General features: G+C 43.2%; 1 protein-coding gene across 5 annotated transcripts in view; it reads right to left on the bottom strand.

The window, feature by feature from the left end:
• PYROXD1 (pyridine nucleotide-disulphide oxidoreductase domain 1) overlaps positions 1–11,656 on the bottom strand; it is a 159,382-nt gene extending 147,726 nt beyond the window's left edge. For all 5 annotated transcript variants that reach the window (XM_069228527.1, XM_069228529.1, XM_069228528.1 and 2 more), the window contains exon 1: positions 11,542–11,656. In XM_069228527.1, the coding sequence (XP_069084628.1) occupies positions 11,542–11,616 (75 nt within the window). In that variant the 5' untranslated portion in view covers positions 11,617–11,656. The remainder of the gene's footprint in view (positions 1–11,541) is intronic.
• Positions 11,657–20,373: the final 8,717 nt, after the last annotated feature.

The following is a 20,373-nucleotide window of genomic DNA, read 5'->3' as shown; positions in this document are numbered from 1 at the left end:
TATCACAGCTTATTCGCTTTATGTAAGATTGCGTTAGTTTTAATAAATATATTGAAATCTCAGCATGTATCTTTCTTTTGTTTTCACCTTGTCATGAATAAGTAACATGACGAAAGGATGAAATCTGTTTCCACGGCTTCCCGGGGGAGTTAGAGTGCCATGTTTCAGGTTGCCACAAGTCACTTTCTCCCTGTAAGGTTAGGGGTTCAGGTGAGGCACTGCGAACTAGCCAGGAACCTGGCCAACAGTTTCTAATGGTGTGGAAGGACTCAGTCTCCATATTATGAAGTTCTGCTGTACCAAACTTGCAGTCCTTTTTCATACCAAACGCACAGTCCTTTTTCATAATAGGGCACGCACCACAATCTCAATATCTGGTGGATTGGAAAGGGTTTAGTCCTGTTGTAATAACATGGAAACCTTCTTGCTATCTATCTTCATGCTCTACGGAAGCTGCTAGATTCCTATTGAAGATATCCTCATATGCCTGGAGACTCTAAGGAGTGGTGGGAGCCCTTTCACAATGTGGGTCTGGCAGTACTGGTTAATGTCATGTCAGGTGTATGTGCAAGGAAGACGTACCCGGAGATTGCCTATGCTGAGAACCTTTCAGCAAAGGTAAGGCTTCTGATTCATACAGAGAGGTTCAAGTCTCCCTATGTTTAGCTTTTAAGGATTCCCAGTACCTGGTTAAGGCATACAGAGATAGTAATATCTCTGAATACCTAAGTCATATCATTTCATAATTGCCAGCCATGCTTGGTATGTAACTGACAAGTTATTTGGGGTGTTTTTGGTGATTTTGTAGAGTACCACTACAACCTGCTGCCTATGTAGACCAGATCTCTTGACTTGGTTTTCTCTTTTATCTCATTTCCCCCTTCCCTACTTCCACCACTGGCTCTCATGTTCTAATATATGCAGTCACTGGTGGGTACAGTGAGAGATGGAAAGGAGCATTGCTTCCCTTGGATCTTTTTATCTTCATGTCTGCTACACAGCCTAAAGATTGATCGCTCAGAAAATATTATTGCTTACTACAAACAAAGGCTGAGCATCCCCAGGGGGCTTCCAATGCGCTAATGAGTCAGAGGCAAAAGGGGATAGTGAGATGTTTTCAGGATCACACAATTTTGTCATACGGAGAGGCCAGGATTCAGACCACTTCTTAAGCCGAAGTCTACAAATTAGGTACTTGGCCACATCTCTGCTTCTCATTTCCTTCATTTGCCTTTATCTGGTGAAATTAAAATGATGAAGAAATGGTCGGGTTTGTGTATGTCTATGGCAAACGGTTGCTACCCCAAGGTTTTTGTGTGTAAAGTTTTTAAAAGAAAATAAATAAATCTCTATATATAGCCTATTGTTTTTTTCCACATTAATATCCCTGACTTGGCCATGTAAATGACCCTGCTAAGCAGTTAAATATCAATAAACCTAGAAAATTAGATTTTTCCATTCACAGTTAGATGTTGTTTTAAAATAATGAATAATTTAACCCCAGTACCCCTGAGAGAGACAGGCTTGCATACAAAAACTGCTTGCTCAATGATAAAAATACAGACGGTATCCCAGATTTCCCAGATAAAAAGACAACCTTAGTAGGGGGACCTAGCCCAGTTGCACTGCAGTCCATGACACACGATACCAGACTCGACTACAAGCTGAACTATGACAATGAAAGTTCTTTTCACCAGAAGCGAGGTTAGGCACTACATGTACAGCCACCTGTCTTCAGAGGGTTTGTGAAACTTTCTTAAGTAATGACACTGTGGTGACTCATGCCTTATGTTTTTGGTTGTTTTATGTTAAAATGCCCCAATTCCCATAACATTGCCAGAACCCTTTTGGTGGACACTGTTCTAGGCAATCTTTAAGTTATACTACTTCTGAATGAAGAAATGCACCACCATGGAAACAACCTCTGCTATTACATCCACCACTCGCTGAGGGCATATTCAACCTCACCAAGTATCACCCTAATTTTTGTGTTGAAAGGTAGACAAGAATGTAACACTGCAATACTTTAATCCACAAGGGTCAGCAGAGTACAAGTTGGGGAACATGATTCTATAGCGGCCTTTCTAAGGAAATGTAGAAAAGTAGCCTCTTTCTAGCTTTGTTACCCCCACTTTTGGCCTGTTTTTCAGTGTGTTTGACTGTGTCTACTGGGATCCTGCTAATTAGGACCCCAGTAGTTATGCTCTCTCCCTTAAATTATGGTTGTTACATACTAGTAGCCCAGTATTTCACCCACAATTGGCATAGTGGTGCCCCCTTATAAGTCCCTAGTATATGGTACTTAGGTACCCAGGGCATTGTAGTTCCAGGGGATCCCTATGGGCTGCAGCATTTCTTTTGCCACCCACACGGAGCACATGCAAAGGCTTCTGCAGGACTGCCATGGCAGCCTGCGAGAAAATGGGGAATGCACCCATTCACTGCCATTTACACTGTACCAGGTCACTTATAAGTCACCCCTATAGGAGGCCCTATAGCCCTGAGGGCAGGGTGCAGAGTACCTGTGCGTGAGGGCACTCCTATACTATCAGAGGTGCCCCCACAACCTCCAGGACCATTTTCCCTAGACGTCTTGATTGCGGGGATGCCATTTTACGCGTGTACTGGAAATAGGTCACGACCTATGTCCAGCTACATAATAGTAACTTTGAACATAGGCATGTTTGGTATCAAACTTGTTGGAATCATACCCCAATGCTTCTGCAAGCATTGGTCGTATGATTCCATGCACTCTGGGGGCTCCATAGAGGGGCCCCAGTATTGCCATTCCAGCCTTCTGAGGTTTTCCAGGCAGCCCCAGCTGCTGCCACCTCTCAGACAGATTTCTGCCCTCCTGTTGCATGAGCAGCTCAAGCATAGGAAGGCAGAACAAAGGATTGCCTTTGGGGGAGGGGTGTTACACCCTCTCCCTTCGGAAATAGGTGTTACAGGCTTGGGAGGGGTAGCATCCCCAAGCCACTGGAAATGCTTTGAAGGGCACATTTAGTGCCCTCCTTGTATAATCCAGTCTACCCCATTTAAGGGACCCCCAGTCACCCCCCCCCCAGGACCCCCAGTCCCTGCTCTGGTGCAAAACTGGACAAAGAAAAGGGGAGTGACCACTCCCCCGTCCATCACCACCCCAGAGGTGGTGCTCAGAGCTCCTCCAGAGGGTCTTTGGGTTTTGCCATCTTGGATTCCAAGTTAGCAGGGAACTCTGGGAGCATCCGAGTGGCCAGTGCCAGCAGGTGTCATCAGAGCCCTCCCATGATAGATGCTTACCTGTTTAGCTGACCAATGCCCCTTTCAGGGCTATTTAGGGTCTCTCTCTTGGGTGGTTCTTCAGATTCAGATTGCAAGACTCCAGAAGGAATCCTCTGCATCCTTTACTTCACCTTCTTACTGAAGCAACTGCATCTGAACCCTTCAGGAACTCTACAAACTGCAACAAAGATGTAAAGACGACTTCTGCAACATTGTATCTTCAGCTCCTGACAGCAACTGCAACTGTTTCCCGGTCATGCATCCTCAGAGGACAGCATGTCTTAAGCCTGCACCAGAAGAATTAAGGAATCTCCATTGGAGTAAAGGAGTCACTCCCCAGCTTCAGCAGGCACCTCTCTGCAACGACGACCGACTGCGTGGGTCCCCTCTCCTGACAAGCTCTGTGGATCCTGCATCACGGGTGATGGGCAGAAGTGGTCCCAATAGTCCTGACGTACTACTGTCCAACTTTGGTGGAGGTAGGAGCTTGCCTGCCCACGCAAGACAGTATCCCCATGCACTGTATCTTTTGCAGTTGCCAAGGCTTGTTGGTATCCTTCCACGAAGTTCTTTGTGGACCGTGCAGCCCTGGCCCCCAGCACTCGATCCTGCAATGCACAGCTTCCTCAGTGGTTCTCCAGTGGAGTGGGATCCTTTGTTATAGTTCTGCGCGGGCCTCCTTTTGCACCTTCTTTGTCCCTATGCTGTGGGACTCTTGTGCACGCTGCCTGGTCTTCAGTGGGCTCTCTGTGTTACTGAGAGCCCCCTCTCACTCCTCCTCCTGGGTAGAGTCCACAAGGTCCCTCCTGGTCCCGGGCAGTGCCATTTTTCGCTAACCGCGAGTTTTGTTTGTGCCAAGGCTTGTTGGTGGAGTCCAGCGATGCAAACAAGAGAGTAATCTTCCATCCGACGTGGGACATCATCTGCACCAACCAGGAACCTGCATCCGTCTTCTAGGGTGCAGTACTGACTGTTGTTCTTCACCGGTGGTTCTTCTTTGCACCTTCTTCCGGGTTAGCAGGGGCTCTTGTTCTCCCTGAACTCTTCTGTGCTTCTTGGACTTGGTCCCTTTCTTCCACACATCTTCAGGTCCAGGAATCCACTGCTGGTGTCTTGCGGTCTCTTCTGGTTCTTGCATTATCTTCTATCTTGTGTTCTGTTATGCTCTAGGGAAGTTACTGTGATTTCCTCCTGCTTTCCTGGGCTCTGGAGTGGGTTCTATTACTTACCTTTGGTGTTTTCTAATACTCCCAGCGCCCCTCTACACACTACACTTGCATGGGTGGGAAAACAACATTCTCATTCCACTTTCTTAGTATATGGTTTGTGTTCCCCCAGGCCCATTTCTAACTATTGTGATTTTCACTATTTGCATTGTTTTCTAACTGTTTTTACACCTGTTTTTGCATACTAGTGTATATAATTTGTGTATTACTTACCTCCTAATGGAGTATAGTCTCTATGGTATTTTTGACATTTGCGTCACCAAAATAAAGTAACTTTATTTTTGAAACACTGAGTATATTCTTTCATGTATGTAAGTACTGTGTGACTACGGTGGTATTGCATGGGCTTTGCATGTCTCCTAGATAAGCTTTGGCTGCTCAGCTACAGCTACCTCTAGAGAGCCTAACTGCTAGACACTGCCTACATTTCACTAACAAGGGATAATTGGAGCTGGTATATGGTGTAAGTACCATAGGTACCCACTACAAATCAAGCCAGCCTCCTACAGGTAAGAAAACACCAAAGACGCGAAAGATGTAATGACGCTTTGTAACTGGGTGCACACTTAACTTAGGAAGCTTTGGCCAAAATATGTATTTAAAATCCAACTGAAATTGTTAGGATGAAGTCAGTTGCACAACATAAACAAGCATTTGCAATGCAATAGGTCTCAAATTTGTGAGAATTAGAGCTATTGGCGTTGTAAATGACAATGTCTTTTACATATTTTTGGGGGTTTGGAGTGTAGTGGATGTATGCCAGGTGCCAAAGCAACCATCCCAGGCCTGTCGCTGCAGGAGAGAGGTCACAACAAGGTCGCCATCTTGGGAGTGATTTTGCCACTTTCCTACAGACTGGCTGTGATATTATACAAAGGATTCCAGAGGGTGATGGGGAATCACTATGCGCATGTGGCAGCGACTGTGGGGGGTACTCGAGGTGGGACCTCTTCAAATAGGAAGCAGTGCTATCTGAGCGCTGTTTTAGACAGCGCTTCCGGAAGTGGCATCTGCAAGGTCGAGGTAGCTGTGAGTGGACTGTCAAAGCCATCACACCAGTGAATTCTGAGAGGAGGAAGTGATGGACCTTGCTCCACTTTTGTGCCCTATGATTTGCTGCTCCTCTTACTTTGGTACCATGTGTTAGCTGTATGTGTATGCTCGACCTAACAAACGAGGGGGAAGGATTTAGTATTAGGAGTGTTCTACTTATAAATAATAGTTGGATGAAAAAGGGCAAACGCCCAGAATCGCAATGAAAAGTGTGTTGAAAAGAGAAAGCATGCAGGTTCCGTACCTATACAAGACTCACAGAAAATACACATCAATGATAAGAGGAGAAAAACAAAATACATTTTGAATAGACCAAGTCCCAATCATAGCAACCACTGTGAGAATGTGCACTCATTTTACTTAGGCTCCAAAGGTGGGTTGCAGTGTACTTTGAATGGAGTTTATCACAGGTGCTGGTGGTGCACCTCCATCATATAACTGTCGACTCATTCACATTTGGCGGATGTAACCCACTTTTTTTCATGGACATTCACTTAATGAGATTACCCTATTCAGTGTTTAACTTCACCTGCATTTTTATTCAAGATGTTGACAAGCATGAAAATATACTTCATAAAAATAATTCAATAGGGCTTATACTTTGGATCACAACTCTTCCTGACTGAAGAGACAAGGTGATTCCAAGATAAAATAGTGATGGTACTCACTCAGGAAGTGTAAGAGAAGGTGTACTTGCAGCACAAAATCCCTTTCACATTGCCACTTGGAAGATTTTATTAAGCTGACCAGGTTAGGTCAAGGAATCAAGAACTACTGTAAGCACGTTATGAAGAAAAACAAAATCTGAGTTATGCTTTGATGTCATTACCCTGTCCAATAGTATTGGTCCTAACGAAACTACACAGACTGACATAGTCAGTATCATATACTTTCTTTAAAGAACAGGGAAACAACATAAACATAAAATGCTTCAAGCGAGCAGTGCAAGAAAAGTAAAGGCAAATAGCATGTGCAAAGCCAATTTGTCTGAAGGTGGCTGCTAGCCGTTTGGCTTTGGCAATTCCTATTTTGTTCTCTCTTGGTTTTTGCAAAACATTATTGTTAGGGAAGCTGCCAGGCCCTTCCTGAATGAAAAATAAACATTGGCTAAAGGCAAAATTATTTTTGGCTCCAAAAAAAGCACACATTACTGTTGTAGTGTCTGCCACTGAATGAAACTACTTTGTGTGAGGATGTGCTATTTGTGAAAGGGCAGCATACCACAACTCACAGTGAAGTCAGCCAATGGCTGAAGTGGGCTGACCAACTGCTCAACGATGCATGCTGAAGTAGGAGGAATACAAATGTGCATGACACAACAACAAACTAATGGATGAAGTCTGTCTGAAAAGCTCCAAAACTATGATACACAAAATTTTAGTAATATCAAAAAGTCTTGGCTAACACCTGCCCTAAAAAAGCCAACCTGTCTGCCTTTGGCTGCCAGCCTCATCGTTGCTAACGCTTTTTTGTAATGTTTTCATAAATCTTTATTACAAATAGAGAGGGCTGAAAAGATAAATAGAGAGGTTTGCAAAGATAGATAGATAGATAGATAGATAGATAGATAGATAGATAGATAGATAGGAATAAACAGCACAACTTCAATTCATAAAATGATAGTTAAATGTCTATATGAGAACAACATAAAAGAGCTCTGAAAACAAACTGGATATCCATGGAGGTAGGACATACAGACTAAACTGATTTACAAGTATAACATTAGTTCTCAATAAAAATACATATTAGTGCAGTTAGAAATGCACTTCATTGCAAACATACTAAAAAGAGAATACCTTTATGAATAATAATAGATTCAAATGGACATAATGTGGTATTTTCTAAAATAGTAGCAATGAGATAAAAAGACCACGCCAAAAGGACTATACAGCAGCATTATGTTATGCTACACTTATTTGTAGCGCGCAAGCACATCAAAAGGTCTCATGGCGATGAGGTAACAGAAACATTGTTCACAGCATACTGTTTAATCATATGCTAGTCTGAAAAGCCAAGTCTGGGAAAGTTTCCTGAATTTAGAAATGTAGGGGGCGGATCTAATGTCAGGTGGGAGGGCGTTCCAAATGTGGGGGGCTAGTACCGAGAATCTGGAGCAGCCATGTGTCTTTTTTTAAATGAGGGAATAGTAAGAATATGCTTTTCAATACGAACTGAGATGAAAGCAAGACTACTACTCCATAGTGATTTAAAAAGGATGCAACCGGCCTTAAAGATTGAACACTGTTCTAATGGCAGCCAGTGCAATTTGCTGATCGGTGGGTGATGTGGCAATTCTATGGTTGCTGGTACAGAACACTGGCTGCTTGATTTTGTACTAATTGGAGTCTGTGATTCAAGCCCTTGAGCAGTAGGCCCAAGTAAAGAGAGTTAGGATAGTCTAACCTTGAGATGACCAGTGCAATGCTGAAATGAGGAAGAGCCTCAAAGAAAAGAAGTTTACCAATCTTTGTGATTTTACAAAGTTGTAAGAGGCTAGATGAGATTACAACCCTAATTGGGGTTTCATAGACAAATTTGTATCAATCACAACTCCGAGGCTCTCAACTGACTTCTTGAGCTACAGAGGGAAGCCCACTGTGACAGGCCAAAATATGGAATTCCAGAAGTCAAATTTGCTTCCAATTATGACAATCTCAGTCTTATCAGAATTTAGTTTCAGTTGATTATCATTCATCCAGTCACAGATAAATAACATTGTGCTTTGAACAAATGTTTAGGATGGCAATGAACTGTCGAGGGTAAAAATAAATTGCATGTGCCCGCGTAATTGTAAACTTCAACCTTCATTTTATTCAAGCAGTACACTAAAGGACGTATATCTCAATTAAAAAGGTAGGGGGATAAGGAGGATGCACAAGTTAACTTAATCTTGGGAGAGCAAAGAAAAGAAAGCCCGACTGATGCAGACAGGGTCCTTCAGGAACAAAATAATCCACTCCTGAGAAGGACTCTGGAGACCTGCAGCCTTGACATGGTCCACCAGAATCTCATGGTCAACCATGTCAAAGGACGCCAAGAGATCAAGAAGTACCAGCGCTTGGATAGTATCCTTGCCAGCTGCCTCACGTAGGTGTAATTATATTTGTGTTTTGACCACTGACTCCACGTTGCACTTTGCTTAGCAGCACACCGTCACTTTAGTGACCACCAACTTTATTTTTGCATATTGACTTTATTTTAGCATTAGCCACCTCCACGTAAGAGGTGCAGATGTTAGAAATGCAGAGGCTGCAAGTATTTTTCCATGTCCATGTTATGCAATGTGCTTTTTGCTCATGTTTTTATTCTGCGTGTCTTCGTAATCTTTCTCACCAACAACTTAGGCTGATGAGAATGTACTAGGATGATGTTTTTGGTACGGCAAGGAACGGTTTTGTTTTAAGAGAGAGCACCTTGGGATCTTGGCCAATTCTGGCGTGTTCCTTTCAAAACTAACCTGAAGTAGCCTGTGTTGGGACGCCTAGGTGGTCTAGCTTTCAGAGCAGAGCGTACATGCCGCTTACTTCTGTCAGCCATTTTATGACCTTTTCCTAATGTCGGTCTAAGCTAGAATTTGTGTCAGGCAATGAGGATGCCAGTGAGCTGCAAAAGGAATCAATGTTGACTTGGGACAAATTTATTTTAAAAACTGCCAGGTATAGGTTTAGAAAGGACCACATCAGTGAGGGAAAATTTAATTAAAAAAAGTGGTCTGACCATGCGCAGGGCAGTACAGATATAGTTGATACTGATAAGTTAGAGGTCCAGACCTGATCCAGTGTATGGCCTTTATTATGGGTTGGTAAAAACACATGTTGAGTAAAATTAAGACTGCTAAGCAGTTTTGTGAGATCCGTGAATGAATGACCGCTGATATCGTCATTTCCCTAGTAAGTGAAATCTCGTATGATTTGAATTTTCGCAAAGTCAATCTGTAAGTGAGAAATGTGTTTTGCCACGGACTGTCACTTCAGCTGCTGGTGCTGGCAGCAGGCATTGTGATGTCAGAACTCAACTGTACTAAGTTTGTAATAGTCGACTTCTGATGTACTTTTTTTATTTTTTATGATCGGTGACCTGGTGCTCCACAAGTCGCTAATTATTATAAAGAAATGTGTAACTGCCGTTTATATAGGGATTACAGAATCCGATGTAGTATAAAGTAAAAAACACAAACACTGGCACTGGCACTGAATGGAACTACTTTGTGTGTGGATGTGCTCCTTGTGAAAGAGTAAAATGCAGTCATTCAAAGTGAAGCTAGCCAGTGGTTGAATTAGGCTTACCCACTGCATATGATCTTAGTAAAATGAAAAGGTCTTGCTAACACTAGACTTAAATAAACTTAAAGGGGCGATACACAAGGGATTTTCCAGGGCCCGAGTCGAGAATAGACATGGGTAGATGGTGTCTACCCCTATTTTTTCAGAGGGTGGACTCTGTCTACCCTGCAAAGAATGTGGGACCCACAAAAATATGCTAAGTTTGTCCTGGTGTAACTTGTAGACACCAGGACCCATTCAGCAGTGCCTGCACGTTGTCTGCTTTAATTCCGAGCAGAGACGTGCAGGCAGGGAAGGGGTTTATCAGATTCCAGCTGGGCCCATAACAAAGGCCAGAGTTAATGGGCCATCAGGCCTCCTTTTGTTGAAGTACCCTGGCTGGGAGCTATCAGGAACCTCACACCTCAAAGCAATGGAGGGGAAACAAAGGCACAAGGCTTATCTCTTCACAGGTACTTGAGAGTGATGTTTTGGGCTTTGTGAAGCACCTGTATATAAGACATAAGCATGCACTGTACGAACTTCAGATGCATTGGTCTGTCCCTGTATTGATACAAATAAAGATTTAAATACCACTATTTTGTTTTATTTTGTTTATAGCGCTTTAGCGCTACTCATCCCAATGGAGGGTGAAAGAGCACTTTACATCTCACATACATATTATGCATTAACATTAAATCGTGTGTGTAAATCAATGTACAGGATGCGTTACACAGGACAGTGAGGGTTACAAGTTGTAGGAGTGACATGTCCTTTGTAGCTCACTGGGACTTACAATTTATGATCTGCAAATAACAAAAGGATCTAAGTGTTAAAAGCAGTAACCCAATTACTGATTAACATATAAAAAAAATCTGTTATCTGCATGTTACATAATGGGCTTTGAGGGACATATTAACCCACTATGCTACTCTGATTTAAAACGAGCACTAGACAAAACACAGATTTCTCCAGCAAATACATTAACCTCTAGAGTTATCTTACCATTATTAAATATTCTTCCCTGAGATTTAGCTGGCACACAAACATCTCTGCAGCAGCCCCATAATACATTTTAAAATGCACACTTTGCAACCAGTTATGCAGAACAGATGTACTGCTATGTTTCTCCATGTTTCCAATTTCTTTTTTGGAGAGTTGTAAAAAATATGTGTATAAATTGAGCCCCCAGATTTTGCGTTTGGGTTGTGACCCTGACGCAAAATCTCATTTGTCAAGTATTGTCATGTGCTCAAATGTACTCATCTTAGACCTGCTAAACATATGTGTGAGGTCTTAAGATCTGATGTCACTTCTCGTGATATCAGTTCCTTAGAGGTGATGGGTTGTGATGCCATTTCCTGTGAATCCACGGCCGATGTCACGCACCGTGATGTCACTTGCATACTGCCTAACTTGTTTAGACCCCCCACTTTTTTTCGGCTTGTGCGCTAGGATTAACCATCAAGTAGAGTTCCAGAACACAGTGTCCAAAATACTGAAGAAAAACACACAGAGAAGCAACATTTCGAGGCATTGGATACAAGCACCGAGTACATTCATGAGCCACTGCTGCCTTTCACTTTAGGACCTGCACAATTACTTTTCTGATAAAGTTTGTATCGAACTGATTTGAATAGCAAGTGCCCGTAATCATAACTCTGTTATACAGTCCTTAATTGTGCGTTTAACTCGCAGATTCTGCGTCAAATACTTCAACAATCACGCGGTCTTACCTGCTCTGCACAGGTAACACCAGCAATGCCCCCTCCCACCACCAAAAATCTCCCGGCATTGCACAAGGCGGCCATGTTGGGGGTAGATGGGTGTAAATAGAAACCAAAGAACCGAGCATGCGTTCTTGAATTATTATCGCTGCCTTTCCGGACTCCACTGTCTTCGCGTATGATTGGCTCTCTGGCTCGACGCTCGTGCGTCCGTAGAGTTCTCTGTTAGCTCCGCCCTCTTTGATCAGGAAGAAGCTTCAGTCTCTTCCCCGTTTTTTAAGAACGTTCAATAGTGGTGGTACATCTAGCGAGTCCATAATAGTCTAGATTACTTAGGCGCGTGCCCCCTTTACTAACTGTGTGCTTTTCTCCTTTCGGCGGTCGCAGGTTTCGCTTCATTTTGTAGTAGGTAGGGTGGGTAGGGCCAATTGGCGAGCCTACGCTTCAAAAGAAACATACACGACAGTAAATCCCGATTTAGTTGAAGTACTGTATTTTTTGTACATAAAAAAATAAAATCCTTCAGTTTTCTGACTCAAAAAATGACGGTTTTATAGGCTAGGTTCTCTTGGTAGAGAGGCTTTTCGCGTATGCCAGATTCTGATGCTTGTTTAAAGCACAGAGCAAATATGCCTACATTTTAGAATCGGAAAGTGGGAGATCTAAAACAAAATCGGGACAATGGATCCATTGATTTATGTTCAAATAAGGCAATTTAATCGGGGTATGAAGCCATTTTGTGCTTAAAAAATCGGGAGTATCCCGCCCGAATCGGGTTAACTGGCATTTATGACAGAGGCAAACAAAATAAACCCAATGTATCACACATTTAGCACCAGCGCAGCCTTTCAGACACGTTTTTAAGTGTCCATTTTTAGTTTGCATGCAGAGCCGACCTTGCTAAGATCGCGCCCGGGCATGAATCAAATTTGGCTCTTCATTCATTGTCCGCATTTTGTGGTAGCTGTAGCCTACAACTTGCTAAATAAATATATTCAAAGCGCAAACTTTTGACTGCACCGCCTTTTCAAATACCTTTTTATTTTGCATCCTGGTACCTGTAGTCTTGCATTTGTAGCAGGGACTAAAAAACTGCAAGTAGTAGAATGCAACGAGAAACTGAAAAACGTAATAAACTATTCATAAACATCTAACATTAATTCTGTACTTGCAAACATTTGACCTAAGAGAAGCTGTTCATATTAGGAAAAAAATAATTAGAAGTCCATGTGCTCCCAACTGAGATCATCGCTCCCTGCCTTGTCTTCCTCCCTGCTTCTAAGCAAAATGTGCCAACAGGAGTGGGCGGGGCTCTTGAATCGATTGGTTTGGTACTGGCTGTTTATACAAACTTCCCGACTCCTTCCTAGCCCTCTCATGAATCATCCATATCTTACCTTTTAGGGGCCTGATTACGAGTTTGGCAGTCAGACGAGCCAACCACCAAACTCGAGGGGAGTACCCCCCCCAAGCATATTATAATGTTCCAGCCGGGCTGACTGGCGGGAACGTTGTACTACTCGTTCCCGCCAGTCAGCCCGGCAGAAACAGTGCTATGATATGGGTCTCGGCTCCTTTAGGGGAGCCGAGGCCAATATCGTAGCACACCAGCACCATTGGAATGTGCACTGTCTGCAATGCAAAATGTCTTCCATCATTTTCCAAGCAGTAGGATTGGTGTCTAATTTTCCTGCATTCTCACCTATAAGTATCTGCCTTAGGCTCTATGCTGTGCTACGAAATGTTTACGTCATGATGTTGACCCTGGAGCTCCAATAGGGTTCGAACGCTGTTGACAGTCCTTGGCAAAAATACTTTTTGGAATCATATTGACTAAAGGAGCATTGAATTATTTAGAATTTTATCCCTGCATGCTCTTTTGGGCTTGCTTCATAACTGGACATGCTGGTCTTTCTTGTCTTTTGCAATTTTTTATTGATCACACTTTATCAGGTCTTTTGGGTGTTGTTTTCCACCTGCACCGCGTGCTCACTCACTCTATAGAGCACCATCTCTTTTGTAGACCTTTGATATTCATTATGTTAAGATTTTTAATCTTTCTCAATGTCTCCTCTGCATATATTTTTATAAAATAAGTTCAAGTTTAAGTTTATTGACTCGGTTAATTAAAACCATTGCAATTCCAAAATTCATATTAATAATAAAGATACTTTGCCTACTCATTATGTTAATAGAAACCCATAATAAAAACATAAAAGCTTATTTGAAACTAAAATATATCATGGTAAAGAGTTGTGCATAGCTAAAATGTTCTCCACTTAATTCCAACCTTGGTCTAGAACTTAACTTTAGGACTTTCTTACTCCCTTACAAACACTAAAATAGTAAATGAGTGAAGCTGAGTGAGAATCCTAAGTAGTACCTAGGGCTGTTTCGTGGCTGGAATTAAACTTTCGGAGCTTTACTAATCATAAAATAATGGCCCTTGCACACTCGGCTTCAACTTTATTCTGTACCTTGAATTTGGTACCTCGACAGGAAAACGGGATTGAAAGTCCGCTAAGCCAGCTTATAATGGCTGGTCTGCATGAGCCTATGTTCAGTGTCTTAAAAATGTTTTTTAGATATAATATCCTGAGGGCCTAGCAAAGCCGGGCACGCACAAAAAATGTATTCTAGTGACTCTTGTCTGTACCCACACAGTCGACAGGAATGTGTCAGATCCTGCTGTATGCATGAAGGCAGCATATCCTTCGATTCCATCAACCCAAAGCGGAAAAGCATGAACCGATGTTTCAGCGACTGGTTATAGGTTGCTGCTAGGTATTCCTGTGCCCGTAAAGTTTTGTACGATGTTATTATAGTCCAAGTGTGCTGTCTGCTTGCCAGTTTTTGTTTATCAGAATTTAAAGATTTCTTCTTAGTGACAGCGTTTGCCTTCTGAAAAAACTCCTTTTTGTCCGGGTTCTGGTCCCAGGCTTCTAGCAAACCTAGTGCTTTAATGCAGTTATTTAAGCGATGACCCCAGGTGCTTTTATCATTGTGTCGCTGTTGCTCCTCAATTTCCATCCAACATAGGTTGTTTAGAGTACCAGTCTCAGCGGCACGCAACCTCCAGCATAGTTTAATGAAGGCACATCTACTCTGAAATTCATAGTTTTTCAGACCCAATTCTAAACTAACCTGAGCTGGAGATGCTGGGCGTGGTATCCGAAAAACTGTTTTGTAGGCCTTCGTCTGGACTTGATTGAAAAAAGTGCCTCCTTCCCCAGCATCATTTCGGTGCCATAAGTGATGGTGGTCATTAGCCACACTGCCATAACAGAAAGCAGGTGGGAGTATAAAGGGCAGCTCAGTTTTTGTTTTAGAACTTTAAAACCATAGGTCAATGAGAGGGCTTTTGCTTGAGCGACGGAAAGCTACGGCTTGTAAGTCAGGAGGCGGTCCATAGTGAATCCCAAGTACTTATATGTGGGTGCAACCTCCACCCGGGATCCGTTTATGAACCATGAAGCAGATTTAAACTTCCTGTCAACTAGGCGGACAACCTTAGTTTTACTCAAATTCAATTCTAGGCCTTGCATTGTGATGTATGTGTAAAATGCATTGATGCTATGTTGTAGCCCAACAGGTGTTTGGCTGAGTAGAACTATGTCGTCTGCGTACTGTAGCCATGCAATTCCTTTCTTGGCCAATGCTGGCGGGTGGCTATTTATGGGAGCTAGAGCCTCGGCTAGGTCTGCAAGATATAAGTTAAACAGCGTGGGAGCCAATACACACCCTCCTTTTGCTGTTAATATTCTGTTGGTGAGGTGGCTGCCCTCTTCAATTTTTACTTGCACCCAAGTACCTGTGTACAAGTCCATCATTGCGCCAAGGAGGCTACATGGTAAGCCCCACCCTTTCAATTTCTCCCATAGGCGGGTTCTTGGTACACAATCAAAAGCTGCCTTAAGATCAATAAAGCACGCTAGTAGCCTTTTTTTCTTAAGCCTGGCTTTGTTTCCCAGCAGGGCCAGGGTTGCCAGGTTGGTGGAAGCATCCATACCAGCTCTGAAACCTGTCTGGCATTGTGGAATTAACTGTCTGTCATGAATCCATTCTGCCTGTTGCAGTAGGAAGGATGCGTAGAGTTTTGCTTCCACGTCTATCAATGCTATTAGCCTGTAGTTTGAAGGATTTGCGGGGTTACCTGCTTTGTATATAGGGTGAATAATGCTGCCTTTCCATGCATCTGGGAGACCCGTAGTGCCTTGGAGCTCGTTAAAAAGCAGCGCCAAATAATATGCCCAGAATGAAGGGTCTCCTCTAAACAAGGCATTTGGGATGCCGTTCTGACCAGCTGCCCCTTCCATTTTTAGTTTCTTAATAAGGCTTGTCAGCATTTCTATGTCAATGGTCATTAGTGCATGCTTTCCTTCGTTTCCGTTTAGAGTTAAGTCTGTTTGCGTTGTTACTCTGAAGCCAAAATTAATCTTGCTTGAGTCATTGGCTATCTGTGAGGCCTCCTCCTTCGCGTGGTGCTCTGGGAGTGAGAACATTATCTGTACGTGGGCTTCTCATGTGGCTGCATCGATACCTGCATTTGTATGTCGATTATGTCCCTTAGTTAGTCCGTTTATTAGTTCCCAGAACCTTTTGTTATTTTTCTGTTTGTTGGATATGAGCAGCTTGGTCCACAAATCTCGTGATAACTCTGTTTTGCCATCCAGCAGTTTTTCTTATATTTGGCTCTTAATTCAGAAAGCCTTGTGTCATCAGATTTCCTCCCCCAGTGTACGTCCTTCAGGACTTTTTTTGATTCTCTAGAGACTTGATTTTTCAAATTGCGCAATGTCCTGTTGAACCATGGCTTTTCTTCTTTGCGACTCTTGACTTTGTTTTTTGACTCTATGATCGCAATTGGGAGACGTTTTTTGATGGAAAATGTATTTATTAAAGAATCACACAAATGCTTCCAAGCGATCACTCATTCTCCTTGGGGGTGGTCTTCTAGTGCCTGTACTCTTAGTGATTCTTTGAGCTCTTTAGTTGCGCCTGCACTGTGGTACACTACTTCTATTACTTTGTCGAGGCCCGGCCCCTTCCATTTCAGTTTTTTTGTATCATAAGTCACTGGGGCTTATGATATTAGCAGTGGGGATCCGATTCCATTCATTCCGGATCTTAATAAGTTGTGGAAAGTGATCGCTCTTGGTGCGTTGTTGAATCCTATATGCTGAAACCAGTGGCAATGCGCTTTCGTTTATTAATGTAAAGTCGTTGTTGGATTTTTTCGTGGCGCTTGAAAAGGTTACTTGCGCGGATGAGGCGTCCTCTGGGAGAGGCGTCAGGCAGCTCAATCCCAGGGTTTCAAATTTTATATATGTGCGTGTTCCGTTAGGGTGTTTTGTGCTGCCTTTTCTCAAATCAAGGTTGAAATCGCCAGATAAAATGAGGATTGCGTCCTTATTTTGTTTCTGCTGCATTTTTAGAATATTGGTCAATGTTTCAATGTTTCCACTGTTTTGGATTTTTGTTACGGTGTAAGTATACGTTGATCAATAGTAAAGTTCTGTTGTTGCCTGATGGCGCCTGATGTTCCAATTTTATTAGTAGCCGCCAGTCAATTCCCAGGTCGATCTGTCTGATCACCCAGTTGATTTTTGTGGAGCAATACGTTGTGAGGCCCCCCTTGGGGTGTCAATGTTTTTGAGGTTGTTTTGCAGAGACGTCTATCCCAGAATAACCCAAAATTTGTATCGGCTCCATGCACCATGTTTACTGCAACATGATGATTTCAAACTGCTGAAGGAAACTCAGAGCCGCCCTGTTGGTAACCAGATTTTTAAAACCGTGAGTGTTCCAGGAGCAAATATGGATATATTCTGGGTTTTTGTCAGGACCATTTGTAATTGTTGTCATTTAAATTTTGCCTTCCAGCCTGTTTGACTGTTGAGGGAGTACCAATGAAGATCTGTTGGTGCACACCAGGATGGGACGTGCTTTGGTGCTTTACAATTGTAATGTGGTCCCAACTGCTTAGGGAGGTTTCTACTCCCACGGCTCCTTTTAAGATTGAGCTGCCCTTCTTTTGTTGCGGTACCAAAAGGTTAGGGTATCTGGGTGGTTCTAGTTTTTGCAGGGCGATGCCCCATGCGCTAGACGTGTCTTGATGTGCTAGAATTTGATCAATAATGGCCGACGTGGCCCAGGATGTCAGCGTTGCCTCTTTATCTTTATTGTTTGAATGTGGAGTAAATTCCACGGTCATCAACTCTGTTGTTGAAATGTGAGCCAGGGGCAAATGCCCACTTCCAGTTATAGCAAGGGATGAAAAGTCATTTATTTTCCTCTGGGGCCGTATTGCCCTGCATTGTCTGGTGTCCTGGGATTCTATTTTGTGCCTCGCTTTTTGTGCAATCATCTGACCAAGGATGATAACCATGATCTAATATCTGTTTGTTCTTGCCTGCGGGTTGATTTATTATGGTCATGTTGTGTGAGGAGCTTGTGCATTGAGGGTTAAGTTCCCAGGTTTTGCCAATTTCCTGCCTGTCAGAAGACCGCTGAGTTCCCTGTTCTGGACACTGCCTGATGATAGTTCCATTTCCCTGGAATTCTCTTAAGGCTGTCTCTCCTTGCAAAAGGCTGCTACCCTGCTTGTTGCTGGAATGGTTTTTTTTCGGAGATTGTTGCTGTGATGTTGATTGAGTAACAAATGTGCTTGGTTCGCCCGTGGAATCCTCACTGGCTGGCTGTTCTGCCCTGATCTGTCTAGATTGGCAGATCTTGTTTCTATTTTCAGTGCTTTCTGATTCCTTGGACTGCGTGCCATTTGATTTAACAAACGATTTCCATATACAGCTTTGCTGGACCCCCTTTGTGTTTTTCCGTGCCTTCATTTTTCGTTTCTTTTCCCGTTTTGTAGGGGATGATTCCTCCACTATTGAATTGTTGGGAATTGAATCCTTCGATCCACCCTTGAGGGGTGCCATTTCTTGTGTGCTAAGGCATGATCTGCCCTCTATGTTGCTCTGAGACATTACCTGTTCGGATAAATAATTATCCTTGATATTATTGCTTTCCTCATGGGATATCTTTGCGTTTTGTGGGTTATCCTTCTTCATTTGGTTTTTGGGGGTCTTCTCGCCACAACTACTAAGATGCTCTTCAGTTCTAAGGGTCTGGATTTATACCTCTTTCAAGATGTCATTTAAGATATCCAGGGATCTATGTGAGTTATCGCCTGTGATGGAGCACTGACATGTCACCTGCTGAGTGTATGAGTGGGTTTGAGCCCTCTTTATCAGATCATTCAAAGATTGTAGCTTGTTGTCGATGCTCACAATGTGGATGGCCAGGATGTTGAGTAAATCTACCTGAGTGTCTTGCTTATCTGCTTGAAATTGAATGGCTGATGATATCGCGTCCATTGTTGCTAGCAAGGACTTCCACGAGTCTTCAGGTGTTGATGGTTCTACATTTGCTTTAGCTCCTGTTGTGTGATCTAGTGAGTCTTCAAGTTCCTCTAGTTGCTTTGGTTGCTCCATTGCCATGACAGCTGGGAATGCATGCATGTCGAATGTTGTTGTTGTAGTTGATGTATTACAAGATGGGAGGTATTTTCGTGGTGAGCTTGTAATACAGGTAGATCTCATTTTTGTTTTGTTTTGTTGTTTGTTGTTTGCAAACTGAGTGCCCTGAGGTGTATCTGAGCAGGTATCTGAAAGGTCTATCAGCAGAAATTCCTCAATTATGATACAGTCTGTGTTGTTCTCTACTTGCGAGGGAAAAAGGAGTGTAGCACAGACTCTCACCCCAGTTGTTCCAGTTACTGAGGTTTAAAGTGGAAAAAGTATCATCTAGATAACATCTGTGAATTTCTGCGCTGATCGTTCAGCCGGTTTTATTTGGCTGGGGAATTGGTGTGTTGATTTTTCCCAGGTCCGCGCAGGTCCTTTCGATGTCCTGCGCGGTCTTCACGTCAGCTGCACATTGTGAGAAAGTAGCCTCTTTCTAGTCTTGTTACCCCCACTTTTGGCCTGTTTGTGAGTGTATGTCAGGGTGTTTTCACTGTCTCACTGGGACCCTGCTAGCCAGGGCCCAGTGCTCATAGTGAAAACCCTATGTTTTCAGTATGTTTGTTATGTGTCACTGGGACCCTGCTAGTCAGGACCCCAGTGCTCATAAGTTTGTGGCCTATATGTATGTGTTCCCTGTGTGGTGCCTAACTGTCTCACTGAGGCTCTGCTAACCAGAACCTCAGTGGTTATGCTCTCTCATTTCTTTCAAATTGTCACTAACAGGCTAGTGACCAATTTTACCAATTTACATTGGCTTACACCCTTATAATTCCCTAGTATATGGTACTAAGGTACCCAGGGTATTGGGGTTCCAGGAGATCCATATGGGCTGCAGCATTTCTTTTGCCACCCATAGGGAGCTCTGACAATTCTTACACAGGCCTGCCACTGCAGCCTGAGTGAAATAACGTCCACGTTATTTCACAGCCATTTTACACTGCACTTAAGTAACTTATAAGTCACCTATATGTCTAACCTTTACCTGGTAAAGGTTAGGTGCAAAGTTACTTAGTGTGAGGGCACCCTGGCACTAGCCAAGGTGCCCCCACATTGTTCAGAGCCAATTCCCTGAACTTTGTGAGTGCGGGGACACCATTACACGTGTGCACTACATATAGGTCAATACCTATATGTAGCTTCACAATGGTAACTCCGAATATGGCCATGTAACATGTCTAAGATCATGGAATTGCCCCCTCTATGCCATCCTGGCATTGTTGGCACAATTCGATGATCCCAGTGGTCTGTAGCACAGACCCTGGTACTGCCAAACTGCCTTTCCTGGGGTTTCACTGCAGCTGCTGCTGCTGCCAAC

Source organism: Pleurodeles waltl, chromosome 4_1 (assembly GCF_031143425.1).
Source record: "Pleurodeles waltl isolate 20211129_DDA chromosome 4_1, aPleWal1.hap1.20221129, whole genome shotgun sequence".
Lineage (NCBI taxonomy): Eukaryota > Metazoa > Chordata > Amphibia > Caudata > Salamandridae > Pleurodeles > Pleurodeles waltl.
Note: the sequence above shows the minus strand (reverse complement) of the source record. Positions and strands in the feature narration are given on the sequence as shown.